At 43.2% G+C, this 26038-nt stretch overlaps 1 protein-coding gene across 2 annotated transcripts in view; it reads left to right on the plus strand.

Moving 5' to 3' along the window:
* The window catches only part of SCARB2 (scavenger receptor class B member 2), a gene marked incomplete at both ends in the record, with an annotated part of 75259 nt that overhangs the window by 39359 nt on the left and 9862 nt on the right, over positions 1-26038 (plus strand). Inside the window, 6 exons of one of the 2 annotated variants that reach the window (XM_080697955.1) lie at positions 5341-5488; positions 7010-7198; positions 9253-9344; positions 15196-15315; positions 21642-21811; positions 23028-23146. In XM_080697955.1, coding sequence (XP_080554081.1) covers positions 5341-5488; positions 7010-7198; positions 9253-9344; positions 15196-15315; positions 21642-21811; positions 23028-23146 — 838 coding nt within the window. The remainder of the gene's footprint in view (positions 1-5340; positions 5489-7009; positions 7199-9252; positions 9345-15195; positions 15316-21641; positions 21812-23027; positions 23147-26038) is intronic. The other variant, XM_080697956.1, reaches the window with a different exon arrangement.

Genomic DNA, 26038 nt, shown 5'->3' on the forward strand with positions numbered 1-26038 from the left:
ACTCGCACCATGATGCTGTCGTCAGGACTCCCATTCCAGCTGCCATCCCTCCCTCCTGTGTGGCCAGCCAAAGAGCACTTGCCACGAGGAAGGCAGCCGTCTCAGTGGTGTCTGCTGCGTCTCAAGAGCTTAGCACAAACCTCACGTGGCACAGTAGCTCACATTCCCTATGCACTTAGTATGTGCCAGGTGGTGGTCTAACTGGGACATAAAGATACTTGGATTTAATTTTTACAACAACCCTAAGAGGCAGGTATGCTATTACCTCTATTTTACAGATGAGGAAACTGAGACACGGAAGCAGTGACTAGCTGTGTCTTTGTCTCACACGAGTATTGATGAAGCCAGAATTGAGTGCTGAAGCAATGCTTCTATCCAGTGTGCTCAGTTACGCTACAGAGTATTCTTAACAGAGGACCAGGAACCAAAATGACTAGAAGATAAAGATTATAGGACAGTACTACACACATATAATCTAGCCAACGTCCTAGAAGCATTAGATGCACAGGTGTTAATTTGTCAGCTAATTAAAATTACACTTTTTGGGTTCTTTTCTATCTCAGGTTACTTTTTCTAAAGTTGTTTCTAGAATCTGCCCGTGTGTTTCCTGCCTGACTAAATGGTTCGTGGAGCATCACTCCACTTTTTTTTTTTTTTTTGTACTGAAGACTGAACTCAGGGCTTCACATATGCAAGCAATGCTCTACCACTGAGCTATAGGCTCACCCCTTCTTAAAATTTTATTTTGAGACATGATCTCACTAAATTGCCCAGGCCATCCTCAACCTTGCAGTCCTCCTGCTTCAGCTTCCCTGGTAGCTGGGATTGTAGGCGTGGACCACCGCTACTGGCTTTAACAATTTCTTTGTTTCTTTCTTTGTTTCTTTGTTTCTTTCTTTCTTTTTCTTTTTCTTTTTGTGGTACTAGGGATGGAACCCAGGGGGTTTCTACCTCTGGGCTACACTCCCAGACCTATTTTATATTTTATTGGGAAACAGAGTCTCACTGAGTTGCTGAGGCTGGTTTCGAACCTGTGTGATCCTCCTGTCTCAGCCTCCCAAGTACTGGGATTACAAGCATGCACCACCACGCCCGGCTCTCCAGCCATTTCTTTATGACTAAAAACATCATGGTAATTAGCAAATGTTAAACTACAGTCTGGGTTTTATTAGCATCTGCTAAATAATAGAGACTGTGCCAGGCACTTTTAAGCATAGTTCCTTGATTAACTGTCTAGTTTTTGGATTTGTTTTAAGCTCTTGTTTGCATTTCTGAATATTTCTTCGGTCTTCTGTGATACTCCAGGGCAATAATTGATCATTTCTTGTTCTCAGCCTGCTATTTGCCAGTGACCTGCCTATTTTAAGCTTATTTGGTCAGCCGTAGGGGATTAGGGAACCAGATTTGTTAGTATTTTTACTAACACCCTTTCTCATGTGCTGGGCCTCTCCTGGCATCGCCAGAGTGAAGGTGTGATGGGAAGGGAGTCAGTTGGGTTTCCTGTCTGGTTATATTGAGAGGAAGGCCCTTTGCCACCTCTCTGAGGTGTTTAGGCTTTGTGAAGTGGGAGCCATATCTTACTGTAAGCGCCCTCTATAAAGGCCATGTGTCAGCCATACTTTAGGAGAGCCTTGGAGGACTCCACTTTGCTGAGGAAAGTCGTGAAATTATCTGTAAGTGACCCGATTTAGTCAACTTGCAAAGACAGTTACATTTTTTGCGGCTTGAAAAACTTGGCTTTGGGCCGGGCGTGGTGGCGCACGCTTGTAATCCCCGCGCTTGGGAGGCAGAGACAGGAGGATCGTGCAGGTTCAAAGACAGCCACGCACGCTGGCTTAGGAGACCCTGTTTCCAAATAAAAATGTAAAAATAGGTCTGGGAGTGTAGCCCGGAGGTAGAAGGGCTTCCAGGAACCCCAGTACCACCAAAAAGAAAAAAGAAAAAAGAAAAAACTTGGCTTTGACCCATTGGGATTTATGAAGAAACCAAGCTAAGTTGCAGGCTGAAGAGATGGGCATCTTCGTGCTCCCTTTGCCCTTAGACATCTCGTAGGCCTTCATAGGGCAAGCAATAAAGAAGGCATTTAAGCAATTCTCTGTGGAGTTAATATTAGAATATAAATAACCATGAATGAAGCAGACTCTAGGTTTGGGGATTAATAATCTAGGGCTCGGGGAAAAAATCCTTAGTCAGAAAACTTGGCAAAGTTGACCCCCGCACTCTGGATATATTCTGAGGCCCAGCTCTTGGCTCCAGGGCCTGGCTTTATTTGCCAATTGGTGCTGAGCCCCGGGTCACTTTATCTGTTTCCAGTTCCTCCATGCTGAGCAAGGCCAACTCGGGGTGCTAAGAGGCACTATAAACAACCCCTCACCAGGAGGCTCCCTCCTCAGCCTGGCTCAGGAGGCTCTGGGGTCGCAGTGAATGGCGTCAGTGTGCCCCTCTCTGTAGGCCCGGGCCTTGGCTGAGCAGGGGTTTAGCTTTGAAATGTCCTCTGCCCCTCCATCTCCTAACAAATCACTCTGAAGAGCATGTGGTGCATGTCTGTAATCCCAGTACTTGGGAGACTAAAACAGGAGGATCACAGGTTCAAAGCCAGCCTCAGCAACTTAGGGACAACCCTGTTTTAAAATAAAAAGTAAAGAGAGCTGGGGCACTAGAATGCTCCTGGACTCAATCCCCAATGCCAAAACTTAAAGAAATTAATCAGTGAAACCACTTTGAATTAACTCTTGTGAAGAGTCAAGGGGAACCTTGGACATAATGTAGGTGAACAGGTTTTTAAACCTTTTTCTGACATTTCCATGTTGATCTGGAATCTCCATTTTCCCACCTATGAAAAGACTGGGTTAAAGCCAGGCATGGTGGTGCACGCCTGTAATCCTAATACTTAGGATGCTGAGGTAGGACAGGTTCCAGGACAATCTCAGCAAGTAGTGAGACGCTCATCAACCTAGTGAGACTTTGTTTCAAAATAAAAAATAAGCCAGGCATGGTGGTGCACGTTTGTAATCCCAGTACTTGGGAGGCTAAACAGGAGGGTTGCACAGGTTTGAAGCCAGTCTCAGCTACTTAGTGAGGCTCTCAGCAACTTAGTGAGACCCTGTTTCCAAATAAAATATAAAAAATAGATCTGGGAGTATAGTCCCTGGGTTCCATCCCCAGTATCACAATCAATCCATTGATCAATCAATAATAGCTCAAAGGGAGCATGCCCTAGGATCAATCCCAAGCACACACACCAAAAAAACAGCCGTGCGTGGTAGTGCACGCTTGTAATCCCAGTACTTGGGAGAATGAGACAGGAGGATCAGGGTTTGAGGACAGCTTCAGCTTTTTAGTGAGGCCTTCTGCAACTTAGTGAAACCTGGTTTCAAAATAAAGAATTAAATGGCCGGGCATGGTGGCGCACACTTGTAATCCCCGCGCTTGGGAGGCGGAGACAGGAGGATCGCGCAGGTTCGAAGCCAGCCGCGTGCGCTGGCTTAGGAGACCATGTTTCCAAATAAAAATGTAAAAATAGGATGCCGGGTGTGGTGGCACACGCTTGTAATCCCCGCGCTTGGGAGGCAGAGACAGGAGGATTGTGCAGGTTAGAAGCCAGCCTCGCTGGCTTAAGAGATCCTGTTTCCAAATAAAATATAAAAATAAGTCTGGGAGTGTAGCCTGGAGGTAGAAGGGTTTCATCCCCAGTACCACCAAACATAGAGAAAGAAAGAAAGAAAGAAAGAAAGAAAGAAAGAAAGAAAGAAAGAGAAAGAAAGAAGGGCTGGAGGTGTAGCTTGGAGGTAGAATGCCCCTTGAATGAATCCCCAGTAACACACACACACACACACACACACACACACACACACACACACACACTTGACTGGGTTATCATTTCTAGATGAGGTTCTTTGATTGCAAGCAAGAGAAACTACTGCTGGCTAATTTGAGTAAGAAGGGAATTTATCTGAAGGTGTGAGATAGGTTATCAGAATCAAGGGAACCTCTTGGAAAACAGGGCAGGACCCAGGATAGTTTTAAAGGTCCAAGTCATGGGAGCTTCTGCACCATCACGTCTGGGGCGCCACGGAGGAAACGGAGGGAGTCCGGTCTTCACTGGGTTTGGGGTCTTGACACTGTGCTCCAGATTCAGAGACCAGAGGAGCTGGTTGCACTCAGGTCCCCAGCATCCTTGGTAGATGGTCCCATATAGCTGTGCCCGGCAAGAGGGGAAAGGAAATCAGAAGAAAGAAGAATGGAAGTCAGACAGCCGCGAATGCACCGCAAACACCTCCAACTTCAACCTGCACACATGTTTGAATGCAACACTCCTTTTGGGTGTGTTGTGTGCTCTCTGTGAACAGGAAGGGCATGTGATCTTTTCTTTCTCATAATTACCTAAATTTGGCTTCAGTTAGAGTCATCTGTTGGCCTCACTCTACAGGCATTTATTAGGTGCCTTTTAGGAAAGGCTGACTGGCACTGGGGGAAGAAAACCACGAATGAGTCAGGAGACTCAGTGCAAGCCCTGACTCCTCTCCTGCTCGCCTGTGTCCGCCCTGCAATGTTACTCACTATACCTGTATTACAGACTTGTTGTAAGGACTGAAATCAGTAAAATAAAACAATGTGGCTAAACCCTGTGAAGGGCCATGCGCATATCAGATCTATAGGACTGCTTTGCATAGCTTGGTGCTATAGAAGATGCCAAGACTTGTCTATTCTTCTGCACCTCTATGTATGCCTTTGTTGTTTAGAAAATAGTTAAGGGGTATTATATACAAGTTTCTGCCTTTAGCTTGCTTGCTGCCTACCTGAGGCTATACGTTACCTCCTTTAATGTCTAAAAGATGTTCATTAGAGCCAGGCGTGGTGGAGCATGCCTGCCACCCCAGTACTCGGGAGGCTGAGACAGGAGTATCTCAGGGTCACAGCCAGCTTCAGCAACTTAATGAGGCCCTCTATAACCTAGTGAGACTCTGTTTCAAAATAAAAATAATAAAAATGGTTGGGGGTATATCTCAGAGGTAGAATGCCCCAGGGTTCAATCCCTAATAACACAAAAAGTAAATAATAAATAAATACACACATATAAATAAAGGCTGGGGGAGGGGGTATAGCTCAGAGGTAGAATGCTCCTGGGCTCAATCTCCAGTATGAAAGAAAAAGACAGACTATACTAGCCCTCATTTCCTTCCTGCATTTCAGCCTTAATCTTCAGGTTTTGGCATCTTATTATCTGCAGTCTCTAGGCATTTATTATATTTGGAATATTATGTTAAAATATAGCTTTATACTAAAATACAGGAAAATTCTTATTAAAGTGATATCTATTTTCAAATCTTTTTCTTTTAGAGAACTGAGAAACAAGGCAAAAATTCAATTTGGGGATAATGGAACAACAATATCTGCTGTCAGCAACAAGGCATATGTTTTTGAACGAAACCAGTCTGTTGGTGACCCTAAAGTGGACTTAATTAGAACATTAAATATTCCAGTATTGGTAAGTAGGCATTTATCATTATTGTAGATGTTAGCAAAAAGGAAAAAGTAAGGCTATAATGGTTTTACATTTAGGAGTTATTATGTTACATTAAAACATACATATTATAAAAAAGACAAATAAACTGGGCATGGTGGTGCACCCTTGTAATCCCCGCATTTGGGAGGCTGAGACAGGAGGATCGCAGGTTCATGGACAGCCTCAGCTACTTAATGAGGCCCTTTGCAACTTAGTGAGACCCTGTTTCAAAATAAAGAATAAAAAATAGGGCAGGTGGTGTAGTTCAGAGGTAGAATGCCCCTGGGTTCCATCTCTAGTACCACAAAAGAGAGAGAGAGAGAGAGAGAGAGAGAGAGAGAGAGAGAGAGAGAGAGAAGGAAAGAAAGAAAATACATTTCTCATTCTTTCTTTAAAGTTAGACTTTTTCCCCCTGAAGTCTATTTTTAAAAGTCTTCTCAAATGTCAATAAAATACAAATGTTATCATTTCTTTATTTGTTTTTGTTTTGTTTATTTTGGGTACTGAGGATTGGACCTGGGGTATTGTATCTCTGAGTTACACCACATCCCTTTTTGGTTTTTGTTCTGAAATAGGGTCTCACTTGGTCGTTGAATCTTGCTAAGTTGCTGAGGCTGGCCGGGAACCTGTGATCCTCCTGTCTCAGCCTCCCAAGCACTGAGATTACAGGCATGTACCGCCACCCCTGGCTTAGGACTTCTTTTCGCAGTTTCTTCCTGTGTATTCTGGACTAGCACTATGCAAATAAATAAGGATTTGGGGGGAAGTTAAAGCATACTTATTTGCCCTTTTGTTTCAGAAATTCTAGCAATAGAATTTGCATATCCCTTCTTAGTCCAGATTCCTATCTTGCATTTTAAATTCTCAGATTATATAGTCTGACTTTTTCCTCTCTTTCAAATCTTAGCGATGAGGCTGTTGATGAGAGCCTTCTGTGATTTCCTTGGGCTCCGTTTATAACGGCAGTCCCACCTTCTATCATACCTACACTGTTCTGAAGCCTAGAACACTTCCTTATTCACCTACACCTACCTCTTCTGAGGCTCCCACCCTCAACCCTAGCTGACTGCGCCATGCACAGCTAGATGCCCATGCTGGACACAGGTCCTGGAGATTGTAGATCTCAGATCACCCTGCCCTGCCACTTCCTGTGAGTGAGTTTAGGAGGGCAGAACTCCCAGCCCCGCTCACGAGGAACAGGGCGCCACCTCGTGGCCAAAGATACAAAGCATTTACCAGTGCTTTTCCCCTTCTGCGATGCTGGGATATGTATGTAACTCAGAGCCTGCACGTGGGGATGCTACGATCACATACACACAATAGGAGAAAGGGCAATAGCTGAAGAGTTTCAGGCTGCTATGTGCAGCCAAAGAGGAACTCACAAACTGATTTGCAACTATTTAATCTCAACATTTACATCTAAGTTTTCAGGCCTGGTTGCTACGGAGTAGTAGAAGAGGGAAGGGTGGGGCCACCCCATCTTACCTTGCCTCTGTCCCCCAGACCGTCATTGAATGGGCGCAGGCCCGTTTCCTCAGGAGGATCATCGAGGCCATGTTGAAAGCCTATGAGCAGAAGCTGTTTGTGGTTCACACAGTGGACGAACTGCTCTGGGGCTACAAAGATGAGATCCTGTCGCTCATTCACGCGTTCAGGCCCGACGTCTCGCCCAATTTTGGCCTGTTTTACGAGGTAAGTCAAGTTTTCTTTTCAGAGCTTCCTTGTCCAACTGGTGCTGGGGCGGAGGGTGGGGGAGACAAGCAGATTTGATTGCGATTTTGCATTTCTTTCTGGAGAAGACCAAAACTTCCTGGAGTCCTGGATTTTTTTTCTTTCAGGGAATTAGACACGAGGCAAAGGTTCATTGTGGAGATAATTGAACAACATCTGCTATTAGTAACAATGCATGTGTTTTTTTTTTAACAAAACCAATCTGTTGGAAATCCTCTTGTACAGTGTGTGAAAAATGAAGTGATTTTTTGGGGGGAGGAGGGGATTTTGGGTTTTGTTTTATTTTGTAAAGCCAGGGTTTAAACCTGGGGCCTCATGCATGCTAGGCAAGCACTCCATCCCTAAGCTACATCCCCAGCTCATTTTTTTAATCTTATTTTGAGACATGGTCTCCCTAAATTGCCCAGGTTGACCTCTAATTTGCAATCTGTATGTGTCAAGCTGCCCAAGTAGCTGGGATTACAAGCACGTGCCACAACATCCAGCCAACAAAAACAAAAACCTTGAGTAACATGAGTACTCAGGAAGTTGGTGATACACAAAACTAACTTGAGGAAGAAAGAGTTAAATTAGAGGTGAGATCTGAGGTTATGAGGAACTTACTCACCTTTAAAACTTGTGGTCATGCCAGGCGTGGTGGCGCACGCTTGTAATCCCTGTACTTGGGAGGCTGAGACAGGAGGATCACACGGGTTCGAAGCCAGCCTCAGCTACTTAGTGAGGCTCTCAGCAACTTAGTGAGACCCTGTTTCCAAATAAATATAAAATAGGTCTGGGAGTGTAGCCCCGAGGTAGAAAAGCCCCTGGGTTCCACCCCCAGTACCACCAAAAATAAATAAATAAATAAATAAATAAATAATAAAACTTGTGGTCATTCTCTCTGAGAAGCCTTCAACCTGTAATCCTTTAGCGTTTCACTTCTTGGCAAATGGCATAATTCTGTGCCTGTGCCTTTGAGGACATGCAAAGCTTAAAGTTGTTCAAACAAAAGTATAAGCAAGTCCTAAACATTGCCTCTGTAAGAGTGGATGATCCAGCTCTTCCTCTGGGGGAGCAGTTATGATCCATGTTCCCTAGAAGATCCTGGCTCCTAGGGACATAGGTAGCTTCCACAGCACTGAAGGAAGCACTGGTTTCTTGTTAAGCTGTGACTAGACCTCCCCTCTAGAAATAATTCCAGAAGAGCTTCCTACAGAGAGATGCAAAGATCCCTCAGGGCCCACTCGGTCACAGGGCTTTAGTCTACCTGCCAACTCCATCCCCGTCCTTGCACATCAGTATTTCTTCCATAATTTTTATTGTATAGCTTGCTTTTTTTTTGTTGTTCTTACATCACTGAACTTATCAAACTTATAGCCACACTTGTCTCATGTGGTTATAAGGATTTCATGAGATAATTCATGCAGAAATTTTAGAACCAATGACAGGAATATTATAAACACTCAATTGGTTGTTCCTACCAATTACTATATAGAGGCTAGTACCTGTAGTATTTCCCAAAAATCACAGCTCAGGCAGAATTTCTATGTTGCAGCATGTGGGGTGTGTGTGTGTGTGTGTGTGTGTGTGTGTGTGTTTTATTGGGAATTGAACCCAGGGGCATTCTACCTCTAAGCTACACCCCAGGCCTATTTTTATTTTGAAACAGGGTCTCACTAAGTTGTTCAGGGCCTCACTGAGTTGCTGAGGCTGGCCTCAAACCTATGGTCCTTTTATATCAGTCTCCAAGTACGAGGATTACAGGTGTGCACCACCATGCCTGGCTGTACTACAGTCTTGTGGAGAATCCCTTCTTCTCCAGGATACTTCAGTTTTTACTTTTAAGACTTTGAACTGATCAGATGAGGCACCCATTCTCAGTCTTGAGAGTGATCTCCTTTACTAAAGCTAACTGAGTTTAGGTATTTATTATACCTATAAAATATCTTTATAGCAACATCTAGACTAGTATTTGACCAGTGGCATAAAATGAACTTCCACAGTTATTTTAACTTAACAAATTCACTCATTTTTAGAAAAATGGAACTAATGATGGAGACTATGTTTTCCTAACTGGAGAAGACAATTACCTTAACTTCACAAAGATTGTGGAGTGGAATGGAAAAACGTAAGTTCAATGATTTCTTGGTATTGTTTTCTTTTTCATTTTTATTTAAACTGAATATTTCTGCCAGGCGTGGTGGTGCATGCTTGTAATCCCCGAGCTTGGGAGGCGGAGACAGGAGGATCACGCAGGTTCGAAGCCAGCCTCAGCTGGCTTAAGAGACCCTGTTTCCAAATAAAAAATATAAAAATAGGTCTGGAAGTGTTGCCCGGAGGATTCCACCCTCAGTACCACCCCCAAAACAACAACAAAAAAAGGATATATATATATTTTTTTTTGGGGGGGGCGGTACTGGGGATAGAACCCAGGGGCACTCAACCTTCAAAGTACACCCACAGCCCTTTTTTTAATTCTTTATTTTGAAACAGGTCTCACTAAGTTGCAAAGAGCCTAAGTAGCTGAGGCTGTCCTCAAACCACGATCCTCCTATCTCAACCTCTCAAATGCTGGGATTACAAGCATGTGCCACCATGTCCAGCTCCTGAATATTTCTTGCTTAAAAAAATTGTAGCATTAGCCGGGCGTGGTGGTGCACCCTTGTAATCCCTGCGCTTGGGAAGCAGAGACAGGAAGATCGTGCAGGTTCAAAGCCAGCCATGCTGGTTTAAGAGACGCTGTTTCCAAAAAAAAAAAAAAAGTATAAAATAGGTTTGGGAGTGTAGCCCCCCCCTCAAAAAGAGTACCATTTATTTTGGGGTTAAATGTGTAAATCTGTAAATATTTTTATAATTACTATTTTATAAATCCAGATGGAGTATGATATACTTTGCAAATCAAATCATGATCAGGCTTGAGTTACAAGCCAGTGAGAAGCCTCAGGTGTTCTTAGCGGTCATGGGACAGTGAGAGTAGCCACAGCACCAGTACGTTGAAGCTGTGCTTGACTGGGGAGGGCCGAGGATTACAGGTTATAGATTGTTGACGTATTTAACATGAAATACATGTGAACCAGGTGTGGTGGCACATGCCTGTAATCCCAGCTACTTGGGAGGCCACGGGAGGAGGATCTCAAGTTCAAGGCCAGCCTGGGAAACTTAGGGAGACCCTCAGTAACTTGGACAAGACCCTGTTTGTTTAAAAAAAAAAAAAGGATTGGGACGTAGTTCAGTGGCAGAGCGCTTCTGGGTTCGATCCCCGGTACAAGAAGGAAAGAAGGGAGGGAGGGAGAGAGGAAGGCAGGAACAAAGGGATTTAAATTCAGTATTATAGCATTGCAAACCTATTTTTTATTTTAATACTTATTATTTATCAACAAACTACTTCCAAAAAGGAGCTGAAGCAGCTTACAATGAAGCTATATAAGAAACAAGAGAAAAGGGAAAAACCTTGAGGGAGGAGGCCAGTTCTTCGGAGCCTGAAGTAAGAGGAGATCTGTTCTTAAACATTGTTTACTTCTGAACTTCAGAGCAACCTGGACCAAAGGGCTGCACAACGAGCCTTGTGGGTTTTATTGTCTACATCATTTTAAAAGAAATGGATTGTGTCCTGACTTCAAATTCTGAGAGAAATACATCATGGTTTTTTTTTTGTTTGGTTTTTTTTTTTTTTTGCGGTACTGGGGATGGAACCCAGGGACATTTTACCTCCGAGCTACACCCCCTGTCCTATATTTTTTTTATTCTTTATTTTGAAACAGGGTCTCACTAAGTTGCAGAGGGCCTCACTAAGTAGCTGAGGCTGTCCGCAACCCGCAATCATCCAGTCCTAGCCTTCTGAATGCTGGGATTATAAGCGTGCGTCACCACGCTCGTTTTATGCGTATCTTTTTTTAAAAGGAACTTTGGGTAATGAATGACAAACCTCAGCAGTATTGTTAGATGCAATATAAAAATATATTCTACATGATAATTTCCAGTATTTCTAATTCACTGGAAAAAATTTTCAAAGGCAGATTCTAGAAAACCCAGGAAGATATGATTGTTTAATTTTCTACTGGCATTTCCATCCATATAAGACACCTGGTTGGTTAAGGAAGAAAACAAAAACAAAAACAAAAACAAAAAACCCAGCATCTCTCCAAGAACTATTAAGGCAAAAAGATGAGGTGCTAAACAGTGTCCCTAATACTCTACCTCTTTGGATAAATAAAAATTTAAAAAGCATGTCTAAACTTGAGCATGCCAATTAGCATAGCAAGAAGGTAGTGAGGAAGAAGAGAAGTTGCTTCATAGTGGGGAAACCTGGCCAACAGGGCCGAAGCCAGTGCCCGAGGCTGATGCCAGCCGTCGTGGTGGTGTGGGCTCCATGATCATGAGCTGAAATGGCACTTTACCTCCATGGTCATCTTCTCCAAAGCCTACAACCCCACTCCAACCCCAAGAAAATCCCACACACACCCCAAAGCAGGGTTTGTTGTTGTTGTTGTTGTTGTTTTTGTGTGTGTGCTGGGGATGGAACCTAGGGACATTCTACATCTGAGCTACATCTTCAGCCCTTTTAATTTTATTATTTTTTTAAATGCTTGTAATCCTGGAATTTGGGAAGCAGAGACAGGAGGATCCTGGTTCACGGCCAGCATCAGCTACTCACGGAGGCACTTCACAACTCAGTGAGACCCTGTTTCAAAATAAAAAGAATAGCCGGGCGTGGTGGCGCACACTTGTAATCCCCGCGCTTGGGAGGCGGAGACAGGAGGATGGCGCAGGTTCAAAGCCAGCTTCGATGGCTTAAGAGACCCTGTTTCCAAATAAAATATAAAATAGATCTGGGAGTATAGCCTGGAGGTAGAAGGGTTCCAGTACCACCAAATATAAATAAATAAATAGAATAAGTAGAATAAAAAAATAGGGCTGGTGGTGTAGGTTGGAGGTAGAATGCCCCTAGGTTCCATGCCCAGTACCACAAAAAATAAATAAATAAATAAATAAAGTCACACATGGTTGCTGAGGATTTTACTAAGTAACTGAAGCTGGCCTGGAATCTGCGATCCTGTCTCAGTCTCCCAAATACTAGTTTTATAGTAGTGTGCCACCACACCTGGCCTAAATGAAGGTATTTTTAAAAAATATCTGGCTGTCACTTCTCAGAATGATCAAGACAGGAGGATCTCAGGTTCAAGGCCAGCCTCAGCTACTTAGTGAAGCCCTCTGCAACTTAGTGAGACCCTGTTTCAAAGTAAGAATAAGGCTGAGACCAGAAGAACACAGTTTATGGACAGCCTCAGCTACTTTGTGAGGCTCTTCGCAACTCAGTGAGACCCTGTTTCAAAAATAATAAAAGACTAGAGCCAGGCGTGGTGGCACACACTTGTAATCCCAGCATTTGGGAGGCTGAGACCGGAGGATTGAGGTTCGCCGACAGCCTCAGCTACTTAGTGAGGCCCTCCATAACTTAGTGAGACCCTGTTTCAAAATAAAGAATAAAAAATAGGACAGGGGGTGTAGCTTGGAAGTAGAGTGCCCCTGGGTTCCATCCCCAGATCCACAAAAAATAATTAACTAATTAATTTTTTAAAATACTAAAAAACAGAGTTGGGGTGTAGCTCGGAGGTACAATGCCCCTGGGTTCCATCCCCAGTACTGCAAAAATAAATAAATAAATAAATAAATAAATAAATAAATAAAAAGAAAGAAAGAAAGAATAGAAAAATAGGGCTGGAAGGGAAAGTAGCTTGGTGGTAGAATGCCCCTGGGTTCAATCCCCAGTACAAATAAATAAATAAATAAATAAATAAAATTTAAAAATTGTAGCCTCTCATCTAGTATCTGTATCTTGATTATTTATTTATTTATTTATGGTGGTACTGGGGTTCCTGGAAACCCTTCTACCTCTGGGCTACACTCCCAGACCTATTTTATATTTTTATTTGGAAACAGGTCTCTTAAGCCAGTGCGGCTAACTTCGAACCTGCGCGATCCTCCTGTCTCCGTCTCCCAAGCGTGGGGATTACAAGTGTGTGCCACCACGCCCAGCTTGATCATTTATTTATTCGTTTGTTCATTCAGTTCGTAGCACTGGGTGCTGAACCACTGAGCTACATCCCAGCTCTTTATTTTTTTTATTTTGAGACAGGGTTTTACTGCGTTGCGGGTGATCCTCCTGTCTCCTGAGTAGCTGGGATCACAGGTGTGCACCACAGCATCAGCTCCTTGGCTTCTTTGATGAGCAGGAGACTGTGCCCCATGGAGCCTGGCTCCAGGCCCTGGGTGGACCACTTTTAATCCTTAGTATTAAAAGGATTACGGAGTTAGATTTCCTGTTCGTTCTCCTCGCTCCCAAATCTTCAGCAGAGTGTCTCTAGCCCTGCTCGCTGGTTTGCATTCACCATCTTTTTGTTATCTGATGTTCCCCTTTCATGTTTTATCAACCACAATTTTGTGTTTTTCCTTGGGGTAAGCCCTCAGTTAACGAATTTAGAGTGCCGTCTTAAACAGAAATTAGGAGAATTGCTGCCTGCCCTTTCTTTTGTATTTTGCACTGTTTTCATCCATTCAAACAGTTATAACATATTATCATAAAATAAGTAGCTTATTAAAAATAGATGTTTTGCCAGGCATGGTGGCGCATGCCTGTAATCCCAGTATTTGGGAGGCTGACACAGGAGGATCACAGGTTCAAGACCAGCCTCAGCTACTTAGACCCTGTTTCAAAATAAAAAATAAAACAAGGCTGAGGGTATAGCTCTGAGGTAGGATAGGATGCTCCTGAATTCAATCCACAGTACCACATACACAAAAAAGAAGTTTATTTCTCTCAGTTCTGGGTGCTAGGAGGCCAGGGTACAAGTACTGGCAGATCTATGCTTAGCGGGGGCAGGGGTCCTTGCAGGTAGCTTCCCCTCACTTGACACCCTATGAGAAGGGGCGAGGGATCACTGGGTTCTCTTTTACAAGGGCACTGATTCCATTCATCAGGATTCCACTCTGATGACCCTGTCATCTCCCAAAGTTTTCACCATCTATTACTGTTGCCTTACAAGCTAGGATTTCAACATGAGTTTGGAAGTGGCATATGCATTTATTCCATTCTGTGCATCGTTATTTTAAAAGTTATTTTTAAGCCAGGCATGGTGGCACACACTTGTAATTCCAGTACTTGGTGTGGCCGAGACAGGAGGATCATAGGTTTGCGGCCAGTCTCAGTAACTTAACAAGGCTCTCAACAACTTAGTGAGACCCTGTTTCAAAATAAAAAATAAAGCCAGGCACAGTGGTGCATGCCTGTAATCCCAGTGTTTGGGAGGCTAAGACAGGAGAATCGCAGGTTCAAGGACAGCCTCAGCAAGTAATGAGACTCTCATCTACCTACTGAAACCCTGTTTCAAAATAACGAATAAAAAATTAGGGCTAGGGGTGTAACTCAGAGGTAAAAAGGAACTTGGGATCTATCCCTAGTACCAAAAAAAAGCTAGTTTTTAAAACCATGCTATGTCAATTGTGTTTTTAGTGAACATGAAGTCAATTCAATATTGAGCTTCCTTGGGATCCAAGAAAAGCCCTCTCTGATTTTTGAAACAGAGAACTGCTCAAAGGGTCAGCTATTATTATTCTGTCATGAATGTTAAAGAGCCAGATATATTTATCTGGAGTTGGTCTGTGTCCTGGATATCAATAAGGCTGATGTTAATGCTAAATTTGGTTACAGCTTTAAGTATATAAATATTTCTAAACCTCTCTATCAGGTACACTTTGGGTTTTGGAGGAGAGAAATAGGAACTTGAAATGTTGCCATCATCAAAATCGACTTGGAGTCAGGAACCCACTTTTCCTCCTGCTCATTCCAATCCCTAGACTGCGCCTGGGTGGAAGACGGTGGGGAGCCAGCCCCACTGACATCGCACGGAGTCCTGGCCGCAGAAGAGGCCGCAAACTCTAATGTGCCCGTCTTTACTCATGCTCCCGCTTATCAACCATAGGTCTCTGGACTGGTGGGCGACTGAGAAGTGCAATATGATAAACGGAACGGATGGAGACTCTTTCCACCCACTGATAGCCAAAGACGAAGTCCTGTATGTCTTCCCGTCTGACTTCTGCAGGTAAGAACTTTAAAAACAGGTTGTTGTTGGGTTTTTTTTTTTTGTGTGTGTGTGTTTTTGTTTGTTTGTTTTTTGGCATACTGGGGATGGAACACTGGGGCATTCTACCTCTGAGCTATACCCCCAGCCCTAATTTTTAGACTTTATTTTGAAACAGTGTTTCACTGAGTTGTGGAGGGCCTCACAAGGTAGCTGAGGGCCTCACAAGGTAGCTGAGGTTGGCTGCAAACTGTGATCCTCCTGTCTCAACCTCCTGAATGCTGGGATTACAAGCGTGAGCCACCACGCCCAACTTTAGAAACAGGTTCTTTAAAAACAAAAACAAAAAAAGACTCTCACTGCAAAAGCACCCAAAGAGCACCCACAGCATGAGGAATAGATGCACGCAGGCTTCCTCTGTGTGGGTATCTGTGGGTCATAGTGGCAAATCCTGGTGGCGCGCTGAGCAACAGGCTGGTGCAGGGGTTCCGGGCACAGGCTCCAGAGCTGCCTGTGCTGGTTGGCATCTCAGCTCCACCACTCAGTGTGTGATGTGGGCCAGTCTTAACCACTCTGGGTCTCACTTCCTCATTTGTAAAACAAGGATGGAACGTTATCTTTCATGGGTGTTGTCTGGACAAATGAGTTGCTGCTAGTTAAATAGCCCGGGGCTGGTCACACAGTGCACAGTAGTGGCTCTTAGTTATGATATGCTGTCGAGTATGAAGTTTGACTTGTCCTTCTAGTCAATGGGCGATCTGTACAGAGAAGATAAATAAATGATACTACTGTCAGGCCTCGTGGTACACGCCTATAATCCCAGTACTTGGGAGGCTGAGACAGGAAGATCAAAGGTTCACAGCCAGCTTTAGCAGCTTAATGAGGCCCTTTGAACGTAGACCCTGTTTCCAAATAAAAAATAAAATAGGGCTGGGGGTGTCGCTCAGAGGTAGAATGTTCCTAGGTTTAATGTCTAGTATCACTAAATAAAGAAATATTAAAAAATAAATGATACTACTGCCCATATTTCCACATACAGGGTGTTCACTTGGCTGTTTCCTCCCTCTGAGCACATCTCCTCCCCTTGCCCTGTGGTCTCTGGCCCCCGCCTCCGCCTGCCTTCTCCTAACTCAGAGGAACACTGCTCAGTCTCCTTTGTGAAGAATGCATCCTCAGCTGAATGCAGTGGTGCACACCTGTAATCCCAGTACTTGGGAGGCTGAGACAGGAGGATCATGGGTTCAAGGCTAGCCTCAGAAACTTAATGAGACCCTGTTTCAAAATAAAAAAATATAATAGATAGGAGTGTAGTTCAGAGGTAGAATACCCCCTGAATTCAGCCTCCAGTATAAAATAATAAATAAAAGCTATGGGTGGGACATACCATGGAAGGAAGCCATTCCTCACGGCCTTCACATGAAGGGCAGAGGACCATCGAGGGCAGTGCGGGTCAAACAGCACCATGCAAACCTAAGGGGGTGGTATTATAATACAAAGAACCAGATTTGAAACAGTGGGTGACACAAGAACCTCGGTCCTTTTCCCCTATGTCGATCCAAATAATTGTGGACATGGTTATGAGAAAAAAGTTTTACTGATTTGCCAGCAAGTGGGGAGTATAGAGGGCCAGCATCCAGATATTACTGCTCCTTCCCATTCACTGGAGGAGAAACAATGGGCTTTTTAAAGGGAAAGTCCAAGGACTACGTGTCAGGCGTGTTTATCGGGGGACATAATTTGTGCCCAACTGGTGTCTTTGAGAGCATTCCTCAGAGCCGCTGGCACCAGTGCCTCATTCCTGTGGTCAGTGGACTAACTGAAGGACACAGTAAGAACATTCTTTTTGTTTTCCCTGCGGGGGAGAGAGAGTAGGGAGAGAGAAGGGGGGGAAAAGTGTCTTTTAAAATAAGCCACCTGCCGGGCTTGCAATCCCTGCGCTTGGGAGGTAGAGACAGGAGGATCGCGCAGGTTTGAAACCAGCCTCACTGGCTTGAGACTGTTTCCAAATAAAATATAAAATAGGTCTGGGAGTGTAACCTGGAGGTAGAAGGCTTCCTTCCCCAGTACTACAAATAAATAAATAAATAAATAAATAAATAAATAAATAAATAAATAAATAAATAAGCAAGCAAGCCAGCAAGCCACCTGCTGGCTGAGCAGTCAGGTTTCTACTCAAAGCATGGACTAAAGGCAGAATGATGTCGGGCTCCATTGAAAAAGGTGACTGGGGCCAAACATGGACGGACGCTTTTTTATTAAAGGGAAATGGGTATCAAATTACAGCCATGCGTCACTGAATGACGGGTGTGCCGAGAAACTGTGTAAACATCCTGGCCTGTGCTCACACAAACAGTGGCCGTGCGGTCGGTGAGTGTGACCATGCTGGACGGCATCTTTGTGGCCATCACCGATGGGAGCCATGGCGGTGTGCCTTAGCATTGAGGCCCACCTGGTGTGGCCCTCCCCGAGTTCTTGGGCCCGCCTGGTCAAGGCCTTTGCTGTCTCTTCCCCTCCTGCTCTGTCTGTGCCCTGCTTCCCTCCCTCTGCCTCTGGTCACACTGTCGTGGTGTATGTCCACACTGTCTACAGGACTCTTATTTATGTGAATCTATTCTAAATATTATCATCGTCTCTCCTACTCCTTCTTCTCTTTTCCTCTTCCTCACCCTGCTCAGATTCCATTTCTTCTCCCCCACCCCTTTCTTGTTCTTCTCGTTGAGATGGGGGTCTCACTGTGTTGCCCAGGCTGGTCTCAGATTCCTGGACTTGAGCAATCCTCCTGCCTGAGCCTCCTGAGAAGCTGGGACTACAGGCACACGCCACCACTTCACTGTTAAGCTCTTTGGTTTGTTTTTGTGTTTGTTTTTTGTTTGAGTACTCAGTATTGAACTTAGGGCATTCTACCTCCAAGCTACACCCCTAGCCCTATTTTGTCTTTTTATTTTGAAACAGGGTCTCATGCCAGGTGTGGTGGTGCACACTTGTAACTCCAGTATTTGGGAGGCTGAGACAGGAGGATCACAGGTTTGCGGGCAACCTCAGCTACTTAGTGAAGCCCTCTGCAATTTAGTGAGACCCTTTTTCAAAATAAAGACTAAAAATAGGGCTGGGGGGGTAGCTCGGAGGTGGAATGCCCCTGGGTTCAATACCACACACACACACACAAAGAAGACGCAGCGTCTCACAAAATTGCAGAGAGCCTCACAAAGTAGCTGAGGCCTCCTGTCTCAGCCTCCCAAGTACTGGGATCACCAGTGTGTGCCACCACACCCAGCCGTGTGACTCTCTTAATTTCTCACCACACATTGTTCTTTCTTGGCCTGCTGGGACATCACCATAGTGTCACCTCCTAAATGTCTCATGACAGTTCATCTACTCTACCGCACAGTGAGTTGGTGGAGCACCTTTCAAGCATTCTTTTTTTTTGAATAAGACAAATTTTTATTTTTATTTTTTTAAATTGGTGCACTGTATTCATACATCATAGTGGGATACATACTTTTGTAGACATACATGCACACATTGCCCAGTCAGCCCCCAACTGATCCCCACCCCATTCTCTCCCTATCCCTCCCTCCCATGCTTGGCTTAGTGATTGACATCTAGTATTATAGCAATTTATCAAAAATTAAAAATGATAATCTCATAACAGTTTCATTTGTCTGATACCAAGCTTTTGATGACTTAAAGATAACATTTCAATATTTCTTTTTGCTTTCTTTCTTACCAAAGAATCTATTTTTTCTATTTTTTAGGTGAAACTATCATATATTTATATATTTATTTTTCAGAAAAAAATCTATCCTAATATTGAATATGGACTCTAGGTACCCACAACGATCTTGAAAAAGAACTAAGCTAGAAGATGTATATTTTCTGATTTCAAACCATATAAAGCTACAATAATTGAAACAGTGTAGTACTATTCTAAAGGCAGATATATAAACCATTGGAGTTAAATAAAAGCCTAGAGCTAAATTCTTCCCTATATTGTCAAGTTATTTTTGACAAGGTTTCCACGGACATTTGGTGACGGGAATAATAATCTTTTAACTAAATATTGTTGAAAAATAATAATTACATGAAAAAGAATAAAATTGGACCCTTACCTAATCCCATATACAAATATTTTAACTCAAAATAGATAAAAGACCTAAATATAAATCTTAAGACTATAAACTTTTAGGAGAAAATCTGGGTCATAAAACCTCACAACACTGAAATTGGCAGTGATTTCTTGGTTATGATTTCAATGGCACAGGCAACAGAAGAGTATACAAACTCCCTAAAAAATAAAAAACATATTGTATATCCAAAGACAATGTAAACAGAGTTAACAGTTACTAATAGAATGGGATAAAATATTTCCAAATGCTATATCTGAAGGTATATTAATATTCCAACTAGAAATCCTAAAAATTAACAACAATAAAGGCAAACAATACCCTTTACAGATAGGTAAAAGACTAACATAAGTAATGAATCTCCACAGATAACCAATCTTAGTTGTCTGTTGGATGGAAAATCTTGTTTCTCTGGTTCTGGTGTGTGTGTTACCTATTTCTTCTTTATAGTTAATCTCTTTGAGTATTTTTTCTAGTGCTGGTTTTGAAGACATAAATTCCTTCAGTTTCTGTTTGTCATGGAAGCTTCTTATTTCTCCATCTAATTTGATAGAAAGTTTTGCTGGGTAGGAAATTTTTGGCTGGAAGTTGTTTTCTTTCAAAATTGGGAATATGTTACTCCAAGCCCTTCTGGCTCTCATAACTTGGTTTGGGAAGTCTGGAGTGATTCTAATTGGTTTGCCTCTGAATTTCACTTGGCCCTTTGCTTTTGTTGCCTTTAAGATTCTCTGCTTGGCTTCCACATTGGTCATTTTGACAATTATGTGGCGTGGGGATCCTCTTCTCTGATCCTGTCTAAAGGGAGTTCTATACGTTTCCCGGACCTGCGTATCGACCTCTTGCTCTATGTCTGGAAAATTTTCTGCTATTACTTCCTTGAAGAGATTGTTGATCCCTTTGGTTTCACTTTCTTTTCCCTCCTCTATTCCAATTATTCTTAGGTTAGCTCTCTTAAGATGGACCCATATTTCTTCAATATCAGATTCCTGCTGTCGGATATTTTTTTCTAGATTAGAAACTATGCGTTCATTTTTGGAATGATCATCTTCTAAGAGCGAGATTCTGTTCTCCATGTGGTCTAATCGGTTGTTTGTGCTTTGAATTGAGGCCTGTACTTCATTAATTGCATCCTTTATCTCTTTTTGGCTCTCTCTGAGTTCTTTTCGAAGCACCTCTATTATTTCTACAGTTATTTTCCTGATTTGATCTTCTAGAAATCTCTGATTTTCTGTTTTATCGGGTTCTGATGTTGTGGGGTTGTGAGCATTCATTGCTCCAGTATTATTCCTCTTTCCCATGATTTCGGAAGTTTGTGCCTTCTCTGGGTTCTTCCCTTGGGTCACTATGACTTCACTTAAGGTGCTCTGGATCTCGAGTCTGTAGTATCTCAGACCCCACTACTCCTTTACTGGGTTGTATCACAGAGTCTCCGACCCAGAGAGTTGATAGAGGCTGCTTTAGACTGTGGGGGGTGCCAGGTTGCACGTTCTCCTATGGTGTGATATCACTGCCACCGCCCCTCTCCCACTGGGTCAAGTCCCAGTGAGTACAGTACTGGGATTTCTCCGCTGTGGCCCACAATTTGACTCACTGTTCTTGAGTACGCAGATGTAGCTGTACTGAATTCAGTACTGTTGCCGCCGGTGGCAATATGGCGCCGTTGCTACGCCCTCGGCTATGGGGCTGGCGTTTTTTTTTTTTTCTTGGTTTTGATTTCCACTCTGAATCCCTGCAGCGTGTGCTGAGCTCAGCCACTGGGAGCTTTAGATGCCCTCTGCACCGAGAAATCCTGCCTGGCTGTTCCGCAGCGGCTCCCCTCGGCTTGCTGTGGCCGTCCCGTGAATTCGCTGGTGCCGCCAGCAGTATGGCGCTGCTGCCGCGTCCTCGGGCGTGAGGATCTCCTCTGTGGCTCTGTTCTCAGTCCGCTTTCTCTCTGGAGCCTGGTGATTTTTTTGTTTCTCTGGTGATGTTGTTTTCTGGCTTTGAAAGGCGCTGATTTTGTGGTAATGGAGATTTGTTGTTAGCGGGGCTCTTAAGCCCCACTTTTCTCGGTCGCCATCTTCCCGGAAGTCGACTCCTCAAGCATTCTTTTGCATCTTCATTTTTCATAATCCCCATAAGCTTTTGGCCGTGCAGGACCTGAGGACTGTTGCTAACTTTAGATTTGGGGAGGATTATGCTGACTGGGATCTAAATTGATCTTTTGTTCTTATGTCTTGACAGGTCAGTGTATATCACTTTCAGCGACTATGAGAGCGTACAGGGACTGCCTGCTTTTCGGTATAAGGTGCCTGCAGAAATATTAGCCAATACCTCAGAAAATGCTGGCTTCTGTCTACCTGAAGGGAACTGCCTGGGCTCAGGAGTCTTGAATGTCAGCATCTGCAAGAATGGTAAGAACTTGGAGAGGGGCCGTGGTTATGGTGTCTAGAGGACACAGAAGGATGGAGTGCAACAGAAGACGGTGCCAGAAACAACCATTCTGACCTTCCGGGAAAAATGGTTTTTGTAATATGGCTATCGAATGATAAAAGAAAATCGTGTGCGTGTGTGTGCGTGTGTGTGTGTGTGTGTGTGTGTGTGTGTGTGTGTGTGTGTGAGAGAGAGAGAGAGAGAGAGAGAGAGAGAGAGAGAGAGAGAGATTTTCTTTTTTTTTTGAAACCGGGTCTCACTGAGTTGCAGGGGGCCTCACTAAGTAGCTGAGGCTGTCCATGAACCGCGATCCTCCAGGTCTCAGCCTCCCGAATCCTGGGATTACAAGCACAGCTGGCTTCAAACCTGCGCAATCCTTCTGTCTCCACCTCCCAAGCGCGGGGATTACAAGTGTGCGCCACCACGCCCGGCTTGTGTTCTCTTTTTATACCTGTGGAAACTAGGGCTCCGAAAGGGTACAAGCTTTTTATAAAACCCTTATCTCTGAGTAAATCCTTGCTAGAATTTTTATTAATACTAGGGATTAAACCCAGAGAATTCTACCTCTGAGTTACACCCCTAGCCCTTTTTTACTTTTTTTTTCTTCTTTTTTGGTGGTACTGGGGGTGGAACCCAGAGGCTTTCTACCTCCGGGCTATACTTCCAGACCTTTTTTAAAAAAAGATTTTATTTGGAAACAGGGTCTCACTAAGTTGCTGAGAGCCTCACTAAGTAGCTGAGGCTGGCTTCGAACCCGTGCGATCCTCCTGTCTCAGCCTCCCAAGCGCGGGGATTACAAGCATGTGCCACCACACCCAGCTGCCCTTTTTTACTTTTTAAAAATCATTTTGAAACAGTTTTACTAGGTTGCCAAGAGCCTTGCTAAGTAGCTGAGGTTGTCCCTGAAACTCTGATCCTCCTGCTTCAGTCCCCCAAGGACCAGCATTACAACCCTGCACCACCATGCCCAGCACTACCAGTTTTCTTTTTAGCCTATTGTTTTACCACTGTATATGGCAGACATTGAAGTATAAATCTTGAAATAGGAGGTATTAGCCTTTCAACCTCCTCAAGTTTACTTATGTATATATGGCTTTTCTTTTTTTCTTTAGGAACCTAGTTTTCCCTCAGGAGTTTTATATACATAATTAGGTTTTATAAACATCATCTCTCATTTATGTTTCCCTTTAAATGCAGGTGCGCCCATTATTATGTCTTTCCCACACTTTTACCAAGCAGATGAGAAATTCATTTCTGCCATAAAAGGCATGCATCCAAATAAGGAAGATCATGAGACATTTGTGGACATTAACCCTGTAAGTACACATGTCTTCCTGGTAAAGGAGCACATATTTTACTCTGTATATGAAGCATTCACTAGTCTAGTCCTGAGCATTCTGAAGAAACATTCTGTCTTTTTTACATTATATATATATATATATATATATATTCAAGTGGAGGAGAAAGTAGCTCAGTGCAACTTGAGGCATGGTCTCACAGTTCTGTAATTAGAAGGGTGAATTCTGTGAATCTAATTTGCAGAAATACCAGCTAACCCCCAAGGAAGGAAGGAAAATTCAGTAATTGGCAATGCCTAAGATCAGGCTCGTCAATCTTCTGTTGCCAATCCTAGACCTGAATATATGTACCCTTTTCCTTTGGGGTACAGATCAGTAAGGCTGAAAATATTTCTACTTGCTCACCACCAGGAATATTTTGGCTGAAATTTAAATATGCATATTAGCTTCAGTTTCTTTGGCAATCTTTCTTCTACTGGAAGTTTTGAGGGTTTATTATGATATCATGAATTTTAAAAGTATTTAATATCTGGGCATGGTGATTCACACCTGTAATTCCAGTGCTTGGGAGGGCCACAGAAGGGTCACAGGTTCAAGGCCAGCTTCAGCAACTTAGCAAGACCCTCAGCAACTTAACAAGACAAATTTTTATTTTATTCAAAATAAAAATCAAAGAGGGATGAGGTATATCTCAGAAGTAGAATACCCCTGGGTTCAATTCCTAGTACAAATAAAATGTATTGGATATACATACACTTCAATTCTATATTCATAGAAGAGAAAATTAACACCCTGTTAAAATGATAGAAAAATAATTTCACAATATGAGACTCTCTCACTGGAGAAGCTAACTTGAAGATCAGATTATCTTCATTGTCTGGACTTTGAACACCATGGAATAAAGAAAAGCATGAGCCTTCTTTTAGCACTGGATGCGATGGGCCTTTCAGTCTTAGATACACTGTCATATCTGTATCTGAGAAACCAATGATCTCATCCTTTGGTGAAAGAGATTATGTATGACTTTCTCCCTTCTCTCTCAGCCATCAATTAGTTCTCTTTCATTGGCCAAATCCAGAGTGGTGCCTGTCGCCAAGGGATAGGCGCAGTCCTGGAACCGTAGCTCTGCGGCAGCCGCCCTTCCTGGGCTCTGCTGTGTGACCTGAGACTTGGGCGCCATTCTCTGGCAGGGACCACCCCCCATCCTCCTCTCAGTCCAGACACCCACCCGACATCCAGCAGTGACAGGGGATCGGTAGGTTCTCCCTCCTCATGAGTCTTCTTGGGCTTTTCTAGGCAAACTGGCAATGTCCTGGAGCTTGTTAGGAATGCCCAGTTCAGGCCCCACCCTGACTTACTCAATTAGAATTCCTTTTTATACTTTTATTAGTGCATTATGGTCTTACATCATAATGTAGTTATAATGACAGTGGCATACATGTACAGAGCGCTTGGCAACCACTGTGTGCACGTATGTCACTCTCATGACCCTGGCTCCCTCCCCCTCCCCCTGCTTTCCCATACAAGCTATTGACATTGACATTGGTTCTCACATATGCACACAATGTCAATGGAAGTGATGCCTTCACTGATCCATCCCCTTTCCTAGAACACCTCCCTCCCTCCGCTGAAGTTTCTCCTCCATTATCTGAAGCCCCTCTGGTACCCACATTACTCCCTAGCTTGTGCATATGAGCGAAAACATATGACCCTTCACTTTCTATGACTGACAAATCTCACTTAACATAATGTTCTCTAGGTGCATTTTCCTGCAAATGATATAGTTTTATTCTTCTTTATTGCTAAATAAAATTCCATTGTGTGTAGATCCCATAATTTTGTAATCCATTGATCTGTTGATGGATATTTAGGTTGGTTTCATAATTTGACTATTGTGAATTGTACAACTATAAACATGGATATGTATATATTTCCATTATTTTCTGATTTAAGTCCCTTTGAAAAGATACCCAGGAGTGGTAAAGCTAGAGCATACGGTGGATCTATTCCCAGTTTCCTGAGGAATCTAACACTGATCTCCAAAGCGATTACACTAATAGTCCTACCAACAGTATAGAGGAGTTTATATTTCCCTACATCCTCGCCAGCATTTATTGTTGTTTGGCTTCTTAATGATTGCCATTCTGATTTGGGTTAGATGGAATCTCAGTGTGGTTTTGATTTACATGTCCCTGATTGCTAATGACGTTGATTTTTTTTTTCATGTATTTATTGGCCATATTGAATGGGGAAAAACTGCCATGGATTCCCTTTAAAATTAGGAAGAAGACAAGGATGCCCACTATCACCACTTGTTTTCATTATAGTCCTCAAGATTCAGAGCAATGAGATGAGAGAAGGATATCAAAGAAATTCAAATAGGAAAAGAACTAAAGTTATCTCTACTTACAGATGACGTAATCTTATATTTAGAAGATCAAAAAAAACTCAACCAAAGACTTTTAGAGCTCACTAACAAATTCAGAAGAATAGCAGGAAACAAAATCAATCTAAAAAAGTTCAGAAGCTTTTCTATATACCAACCATGAATCCTCCGAGAAAGAAATCCAGAAAACAATTCCATTTACAGTATCCTCAAAAACAATAAAATACCTAGGAATTGATTTAAGCAAAGAAGTAAAAGATCTCTACAACAAAGATTATAAAACACTAAAGAAATAAATTTAAAAATATCTTAGAAGATGAAAAGCTCTCCCTTGCTCTTGGGTAGGCAGAATAAATATTCTCAAAATGGCCATTCACCAAAAGTGGTCTACAGAGTCAATGCAATCCCTATCAAAATACCAGTGTTGCCGGGCGTGGTGGCGCACTCTTGTAATCCCTGTGCTTGGGAGGCGGAGACAGGAGAATCACGCAGGTTCAAAGCCAGCTGCACTGGCTTAAGAGACC

This window comes from Muscardinus avellanarius, assembly GCF_963383645.1.
Source record: "Muscardinus avellanarius genome assembly, chromosome: 6".
In the NCBI taxonomy this organism is placed as follows: Eukaryota; Metazoa; Chordata; class Mammalia; order Rodentia; family Gliridae; genus Muscardinus; species Muscardinus avellanarius.